Raw genomic sequence first — 9,424 nt, forward strand, 5'->3', positions numbered from 1 at the left:
CCATGGTGTCTCTGGCATCCTCCACCTCGCCTCCCCTTGCATCATTGATCTTGTTTAGGATCCTGAGGTTTTCCCCCCTTTCCCTCTCCTCCTCCCTCTGAATCTCCTCCAATTTATGTTGGTTTTGGTTTTGATAATTGGGAATTTGGGGACAGAGGGAGTTGATTGAGCCGGCGTTGAAGGGGATGGTCAATGTGCTCCGTGTAGCGAAGGAGAGTGGAGTGAAGCGCGTGGTGGTGACCTCGTTGATCTCTACGGTAATGCCAAACCCTAGCTGGCCTTTGGATGTAGTCATCGATGAGGAATGTTGGACCAATCTCGAGCATTGTAAGCAGAATGGGGTGAGTGATCCATTGTTCATTGTTGATTTGGGTTTTGAGATTTGATTGATTTGGTGGTATAGAGATGGTACGCGGTTCGAAGAAGATGGTGGAGAAGGTGGCGTGAGAGTTCACCGGAGAGATTGGGGTGGATGTGGTGGTGATCAACCCTGAGACTGTGATGGGGCCTATCGTTCCACCGGAAATCAGTGCCACCATGGGTATGCTCCAGTGACTTCTTGAAGGTTGGATTTTACTATTTGGGTTTTTTTTTTATAAAGTTTAGGCTTTACTTATAAAATATTTATCATAATAATGGTTTCATGGTTAATGGGTTCGTCGGCTGGTGAAATCTCCGACTAGAGCTCGGCAACGAAAGCGGAAGAGCTGCAGGGAATCATGGAGGGATTCTTCAGATGATGTGAACGTCGGATCAAGGCGGCGAAGGAGATCCGGTGGCTGACGAGGACGTCGATGAAGCACCGCTGGCAACTCTCTGGCTCCATTGCGTCCCTTGTTTCTATACTCCGGGGCGGTGGACGAGAGTGCAGCAAGGTGGCTATTCTCACTCTTATCAACCTCCAGCCAAGGACGAAAGGTGAGATTTTTCTTCATATTTGTGGTGTTTTCATGTGAAATTAGTTTAATTTATCTGTTTTGATGGATTTTCATTGGAAGCAAGTGAAAGAAAATAGGTTTTGTTGGACAATTCTTATGGCTTAACGAGTTGTTTAATTAGAGTACTTGGGTGAGCGTATCATTGGATGGCTTTAAAATGAAATATCTGTTAATTTTTATTCCTGGTTGATGAGATTTGATTTTTTTTTTAAATAAAATTATTTGATTTTTTTATGCATTACTACATAATTTCACTTTTTGGTTTCACAATTTCTAGCATATCAGTGTCTTTGGTTGAGATGAATTTGTTTTAGTTTAGGTTTTTACGCTATGATGAAATTTGAACATACATAGAGAGATATATGTTTTGTTTTTTTTCCCCCGTTTAGACATATATGGGTTATTTTTTTGTGCAATATTTTCTATATGAATTAAATAAAGCCTTTTAATTCTTCAATTTCTTTAGTATAATTATTTTTGTTTGAGTTCAGGGCTCTTCTTTTGACCATGCAAGATTTAATACTTAATTCTAAAGGATCCATCTTATTTTTTTTATGCTGTCCATTTCTTTTTTGCAATCTTTCCAACATGAATTGAAGGTTTAATTATTCAATTTCTAGAGTACCATTATATTTGTTAATGAGTTCAAGACTTTTGCTTTTATACCATGGAATATTTAAAGCTTCATTATAATGGATACATTTAAATTTTTTTAAAGGCACTAAAAGGAGTCATTTTATAGTCCATGACTGTCATCCTTAAGCAGCCGTAGATCTGTGAAAGTGTTTAAGGTTTCAAATAACATTCAGGTGCTTAATGATAGGAGGATTATTGATGCCCACGTAAGCCAAAATGGTATAACTTATTTGTATTGTTTGTAAAATTTGTACAAAATTTCTAGTACAAATTTTCTAACGCTTTCTAAAATGAACTCGTTTTCTTTTCACATTTTCTTTTATAAATAAAAAGCAAGGTTGCCAAGATGGAAAATAACCAAAACAATTTTTAAATACATGATGACTCTAATAATTTTTAAATATCATCAATTCAAAAGACAGCAATCAAAGAACAATAATTGCAGACATGAATAAAACCTATTCAATTAGCAGATATTTCTCAACCAATTCATGTAACACAAACTAATTGAGTTGATTAACTGAATAAAATGAATTAGTGTATATATATATATGAGCTACTAATGTCCTAAGATAAGAAATCTAAAGATGTAACATCCAATGACAGTAGTGTCACACATATTAATTACAGTATTTAATAGGATAAACAATGCATAGTGTGATGAACAATACAGCTTCTTATAAATAGTGCAGAATATTATGAATTATAAGTATTGAATTGTTGATTCAAACGGTAACTATCTAATCTAAATTGTTCAACTTTAACTGTTATTTTTTAAGATAAGCGACAAGGTTGTCAGCGAGGTTGTTAGTTTTTCAAAAATTAAGAGTTGCTTTTTATTTTTGTGGATTATAAAAGAGCAACCAATATAATTTTCATGCGGTGATTGTTGAGATTTGGATGTTGATTGAGGGAGAAGAGATGGGTGTTCGATGAAATGCTTAAAGGTCTCGCTTGTTCTATGAGAGTATACAGTCAACAAGTCAAAAGAAAGCCAACGACCTTCGGGTCTATTGGTACACGGGTCGCCGATAGAGCTCTCACCGAGTGGTGAGAGTTCGATTCTCGGCTGAGGGCACATTTCTGGGAGTTGTGAATAGTGGTTGTGTACGGGTGGTTTCAGCGCCCACGTGAGCGTGGCCCCGTCCCCCACTTGTTCCACCGAGGCTTGTGCACGTCCCTGGGTCTCTAGTGGGTTCGCCCCGCTCCTCCTTCCAAAAAAAAAAACAAGTCAAAAAAAAGTGGGAAGACAAACCATGCAACCAGCCAATCACAGTAGTCCACTATCATTGATATATATATATATATATATAATACTACAGACAAGGAGACAGATAGCATAAAAACCATTATGCAAAGAAACAACAACTTGCCCATTGGTCACAAAACAATCTTAATCTACTCCAGCATTAGCTCAACACTAAAACCTAGAGATTATGTATTAAATATTAATACATTCAAAAACTTTTCAACTGCCTTAACTGCTCATTAGACATAGCATCCATGCCCTGCTTCTTCAACCAAAATGGTTTGCCATTCTCCAATGGTACAGTGCTATACTTGACCCATCTTCTCTCCACCACCGCACCATCCTTTCACTGCGATACTTCGAGCTTATTGGCCATGCCTATAGTCCACACACTATCTTCAATCAACCTCTCAACACCTCCCCTTGATTGAAGCTTATACACTCCAATCAAGCTTCTCATCATAGCATGCTTTTCAGGTAGAAGAGGCTTAATGAATAGATTCGCAAGTTGGTCATTGGTTGAGCAATGTTGAAGAGAAAGCACCCTGTCACTGACCCATCCCCTAATGAAGTGATAGCGCACATCGATGTGCTTGGTCCTTCCATGGTGTGCGGGATTCTTGGCCACAGCAATTTCTGATTAGTTGTCACACCAGAGACAAGTTGAGTTATTGAAAGTACACCCGCATTCCTACAGTAACCTCCTGAACCAGACAATTTGATAGGCAGCAGTGGTCACGACTATATACATCGCCTCCGTGGTCGACAATGCTACCACATCTTGCTTCTTTGAGCTCCAGGATATGGCACTCAATCCCAGTCGAACAAGCATACCAGTCATGCTCTTCCGGTCAGGCAAGGATCCCCCCTAATCGCTATCTGAGAAGGCCTCAAACATGCCACCATCATCCCGAGAGAACCATAGGCCAAATCCTTGGTACTAGCGAGATACCTCATCACTCGTTTTGCTGTAGTGAAATGAGTATTGCAAGGAGAATTCATAAATCTGGAAAGATAACTCACAGCAAAGCCTGCCAACGAGGGTTCTATACATCATTAGATCAGTGAGCCCAGTGTCTGTCCTTCTTAGTGTTTTCTCATTAACTCTCATGGTGTCATCACAGGTTTGCAATTCACTATGTTAAGTTGTTGTAAAATCACCTCAATGTAGTTCTTTTGTCTAATAAAATTCCTACTTGATTCTTGTTTGATTTCAAGCCCGAGGAAGAAGCTTAACTTACCTAAGTCTGGCATATCAAAAGTCTTTATCATGTCAGCCTTGAATTATTTGACAAGAGCATTGGTCGAGCTTGTATAAATGATGTCATCCACATAGAGACTCAGTAGCAGACTATCTCCATTCTTCAGTACCTTTCGATATAATGTATGCTCAAGCTCACTTCTTATGAACCCATGATCCCGAAAATGTTGATCAATTCTGCCATACCATGCACGGGGGGCTTGTTTCAAGCCATGCAATGCTTTCTTCAATCTATAAACTTGATTTTCACTCCCCTTGACTTCATAGCCCTCCGGTTGCATCACATACACCTCCTCTTGAATGTCTCCATTCAAAAATGCTGATTTCACATCGAAATGATAAACCGGCCACCCTGCATGATCTGCTAATGCTAGCATGAGTCTTACTGTCTCTAACCTTGCAACTGGAAAGAACACCTCATAATGCACTCCATGCCGCTGTGAATACCCCTTGGTGACCAATCAAGCCTTCTATTTAACAATCTCTCCTTGTGCATTCATTTTGGGCTTGTATATCCACTTCAATCCCACAGCATGCTTGCCTATAGGTAATTCACACAATTCCCAGGTGCTATTCTTTTCAATTGATGCTATCTCAGCATCCATAGCCTCTTGCCAGCCCTTATACTTCACAGCCTCCTTAAAATTAGCTAGGGCACCAGCACACAAAGCAATTGTGCATGTGCTGTAGATGTCTTCCAGTGAGCGAGTCTTCCTTGGCGGTGTTTCTTCTTCTTGTGCATCTAGATAGCTTTGTCTTCCAGTAGGTAGGTCTCCATCCTTTTCAGTTTCAGTTACTGCATCACCTGTTATTCCAATTGCATCCTCAATTGCAATCTCAGGTCCTTCATGAGCACTGGTATCACAATTCCACTGAGAACTCTCATGAAGCACCACATCCCTGCTTACAATAACTTTAGAAGTAATGGGATTAAACAGTTTGTATGCCTTGGCTTCAAGGCAATACCCAATCAATACACATTTCTCAGACTTATCACTGAGTTTCTGCAGATTTTGAGAGGGAATAAAGGCAAAAGCAATACAGCCATACTCTCGAAGATAACTTACAGAGGGTTTGCTCCATACCAGGCTTTATAGGGGTCTTATTGTGCAATGCATGGGTCGGTGATCGGTTGATGAGATGCACAGCAGTGGACACTGCCTCTCCACAGAATTTCACGGGAAAACCTCCACTCTTGAGCTGCCCTCTTGCCATTTCAATAACAATCCGGTTATTGGGCTCCACAATGCTATTTTGCTGGGGTGTGTAGGGGGTTGTGAACTTCCTTCGAATGTCATACTTGTTGCAGTAATCTTCGAATTCTTTAGATGAGAACTCCCCCACCCCCCACGATCACTCCCTTTAGCTTCATGCCTATCTGCCTTTCCACAGATGCATGAAAGATTTGAAATTTTGCAAAGGCCTCGGACTTGTTCTTAATGAATAACACCGTACACTACCTGCTAAAGTCATCAACAATTAGATAGAAATACCTGTTTCCTCCCAGCGAATCTTCGCTCATAGGGCCACAGAGGTCCATATGGACCAACGGAAGACATGTACTAGCTCTTCGTGCCACTCCACTGGGAAAAGAATTTCTTGATTGCTTTGCCAATACACAAATCCTCACACTGTGATCCTTGCTTTAGTTCCGGCATCCCCCTCACCATCTTCTTGTCCATATTAAAATCATGGAGGGCCAAAAGTATTGCCCTAAGGTATAATAATGACTTTTGTTTTGCCCTGTTTATCAAGTTATCTTGAGTAAGTCTTTAATTTACATGCAAATTGAATGCATTATGGTGTTTATAACAGTGAATTTGTTTTCCTGTTTTGATCCTGCTGGGAATTAGAATGCTTGATGGGGATGAGCACACCCAGATGAGTAGGCTATATGACTACAGGTTGGAATTGCTTAGGACACACCCACAGCCGACAATAAAATTTAAATATAACGAGGGTGTGTTCTCAGCAATGTATGTATGCTTATCCCCACTCAGAGTAGGATTCCTGGCAGGCTGTCGACAGGTAATTTCAGTTGATGGTTGTTTCTTAAAGGGGATGTATGGTGGTCAGCTCCTTACAGCTGTTGGCATTGATGCAAACGATTGCATCTATCCAGTAGCATGGGCAGTAGTAGAGAAGGAGAATTACCTTAATTGGGTCTAGTTTCTAGAACTTTTGGCTGAAGACTTGGAGATATGCAACTCACATCACTGGGCATTCATGAGCGACAGGCAGAAGGTAAGTGTATAATTTCAATATAAGTTTGTTTGTGTAATTTCATAACAATCCTTAAATTTTTCCTGAATATCTTGTTTTCTTTGGTGTTTTTTCTTTTTGTTGTGTTTGTTTGCTGGTTATTGGAACTTTTTTACAAAACCTAAATTACCCCATAGGGCCTTCTAAATGCAATCGAGGAAATATTTCCTCACAGTGAACGTAGGTTTTGCGTAAGGCATATACACACAAATTTTAGAAGAAGATTTAGAGGCAAAGGGCTACAGGATCAGCTACGGGCTTGTGCTAGGAGTAGTTATATTCCTGCATTTAATTTGGCAATGGAAGCACTCAAGGATAAGTCAAAGGAGGCATACACTTTCATGAAAAATATTGCCCCTGTACACTGGAGCAGATCACATTTCAAATCCAAATTTAAATGTGACATGTTTCTTAATAACTTATGTGAATGCTTTAACAGCCAGATCTTGGAAGCTAGGACCAAAGGCATAGTTACTCTAAATGAAATGATTAGGACACAACTCATGATTAGGATCCAAAGAAAAAGAGACCCAATGAAAAAAAATGCAAAACAAGACATTGTCCTAAGATTGTTAACAATTTAGAGAAAGCCAAACAGCTCAGTTGGTCCTGCAGGACAACCTGGTCAGGTGGTGACAAGTACCAGGTTGTTTGTTTTGATGGCCAATTTATTGTTGACACTAAAGATATGTCTTGCAGCTGTAGAAAGTGGTAGTTGATAGGTATACCATGCAATATCATCACTTTATTACAACAAAAAAAATCCTGAAGATTACATAGATGAGTGTTACATTGTTAGATCTTTCCTAGCTACCTATAACCATATGCTGAACCCAACCCAAGACTCCAATTGCTGGCCCAAGAGTCCACAAGGTCCAATGATACCCCCAGAATCAGCAAACAGAAATAGGGGTAGGAAACCCTTGATGAGGAAGAAGGATTCACTTGATGAGCAGGAAGGCTACAAAAGAGGGAAGGTCAGTAGGAAAGGACATAACAATAGGTGCAGTGTTTGTGGGACTATTGGCCACAACAAGAGATTCCATGGCTCGCAAGTGAGTACATGTTCACATTTCAGAAATATTGTTTGTTTATAATTTAGGAATTACTTACATGACACCTATTTTTACAGAGACAAAGGACAACTGGAGAACAACAAAATGAAGAAGTATAATGATGAGCTTCTATAACTTGATGATTTTCCTTTCTTTGGTGGTATATGATAATAACATTGTTTGGTTTGTAACAGGATGCTAGACAGCATATGGACCCCATGGACACAATTGATCCGGAAGTGCTTCATGAGCATTTTATTCACACTGTAGAGGTATTTGGTTTAGCATTTTATTCACACTGTATAGGTATTTGGTCTTAAATTGTAGTAGTATGTTTGCATGGAATGTTATTTAGTTGTTTCTTTTTGTACTGAAATTTAATTCAGATGAGAGATTTACCTACTCACACAAACATTGCTGTGAATTCTGCACCATCAGTAGCAACAAATGACATTCATGCAGAACAGGTATTTTGATAGGGGAGGGTATTTGTATATTACCAAATACCTACCTCATCTACTTGGTGTATTAATTGTTAATTTACCTACTATAAAAACCTCCCCAGGAAATACCCAACCCAGCACATGATATCCATATACCTACTGTAAGTGGAAATCATGCAAATGAACCACTACCACAGGTAATAGCTGAAATCTTTAATCCTAAAATTTTTTTTTGCAGATTTGTGATGTAAATTAATTATGTGGAAATTGTAGGAGAGTTAAATCAATCATGAAACAATCCCCACAACTGTAGCTGGTGATGGAAGATCAAAGCTGGAGAAGCTTGTGACAATGGGAGGAAAAAAAACAACTCATCACAAAAAATCAAGCAAGAAATCATATACCTGCAAGGCCACTTACTTAGGTCATCTATAGCCCAGCTCATGATCTGCAGAGTCTTACAGCAACTGGGAGTCAGGTAACTACACAAGTAACATAAGTTTTGATGTTGAAATACTTCAGTGATGCAGAACATTTTTTTATTTTGAGACATTTATTTTTTTCCTGATAAAACATAGGTAGATCATAATAAGAACACCTATGAATCCACCCTCACAACAATAACAACTGGAGATGGAAGAGCAAACCTCAAAAAAGTTATCACAATGGCAGGGAGAAATCAGCTCCTCTCCAAGAGTCAGGCAAGGAAGCATGTGCCTGCAAGGCCACTTACTCAGGTCAGCCACAACCCAGATCATGCAACAACTGGGAGTCATTCAGCTGCACAAGTAGCACAGGTATATCTGTTGGAATATTTCATTGATGCTTTAGAGGAAACACTTAACTTTTCTGATGGAAAACATATTTTTCGCTATGAAATAGAATCAGAAAACTCACCAAACAACAATAGTATCAAAAACTCAACCCCTGTCCAAGAGTCAGGCAAGGAAGCATGTGCCTGCAAGGCCATCTACTCAGGTCAGCCACAACCCAGATCATGCAACAACTAGGAGTCATTTAACTGCACAAGTAGCACAGGTATATCTGTTGGAATATTTCATTGATGCTTTAGATGAAACACTTAACTTTTCTGATGGAAAACATATTTTTCCCTATGAAATGTAATCGAATCGAAAAACTCACCAAACAACTATAGGATCAAAAACTCAACCCCTGTCCAAGAGTCAGGCAAGGAAGCATTCCCATCAAGACCACCTGTGATCAATAATGAAGGAATGCTAAGAAATTTAGAAGATAGAAACAAAGCAAGTGAAGCAGGGAAAAAAAGAAAAAAATTGGCTTCCACCAGGGAGTACTACATCTTGGAAGCCATAATAATGGCTTTATTAAAGTGTGGCTTTATTAAAGTGTGTGATGTTGTTGTGTGCTTAATGTTCTTTTGTTTTAAAATTATGTATGGACCACAACAGTGGGGACCTAGCAGCTTTAAATTAGGTTTAAAAAAAAAACAGTGTCCTTTTCTGTTTGTTACCTATCTCAATTGCTTAAAAATTGTGAAGGCTACCATTTGTTAACTTTGTGAATCTTACATTCTAAATGGAAGAAACTACTTTATCCAT

The 9,424-nt window shown here is 39.1% G+C and overlaps 1 protein-coding gene across 1 annotated transcript; it reads left to right on the forward strand.

Moving 5' to 3' along the window:
* Positions 1-579: 579 nt before the first annotated feature.
* On the forward strand, positions 580-8,877 carry LOC120275701. Its single transcript, XM_039282371.1, has 10 exons — positions 580-918; positions 5,938-6,328; positions 6,484-7,401; positions 7,479-7,514; positions 7,596-7,673; positions 7,788-7,868; positions 7,967-8,041; positions 8,118-8,322; positions 8,423-8,641; positions 8,727-8,877. The coding sequence occupies exons 3-8, from the start codon at positions 7,171-7,173 to the stop codon at positions 8,124-8,126; spliced, it is 510 nt and encodes a 169-aa protein (XP_039138305.1). The 5' UTR covers positions 580-918; positions 5,938-6,328; positions 6,484-7,170; the 3' UTR covers positions 8,127-8,322; positions 8,423-8,641; positions 8,727-8,877.
* Positions 8,878-9,424: the final 547 nt, after the last annotated feature.

The sequence above is a fragment of the Dioscorea cayenensis genome, chromosome 14 (genome assembly GCF_009730915.1).
Source record: "Dioscorea cayenensis subsp. rotundata cultivar TDr96_F1 chromosome 14, TDr96_F1_v2_PseudoChromosome.rev07_lg8_w22 25.fasta, whole genome shotgun sequence".
NCBI lineage: Eukaryota > Viridiplantae > Streptophyta > Magnoliopsida > Dioscoreales > Dioscoreaceae > Dioscorea > Dioscorea cayenensis.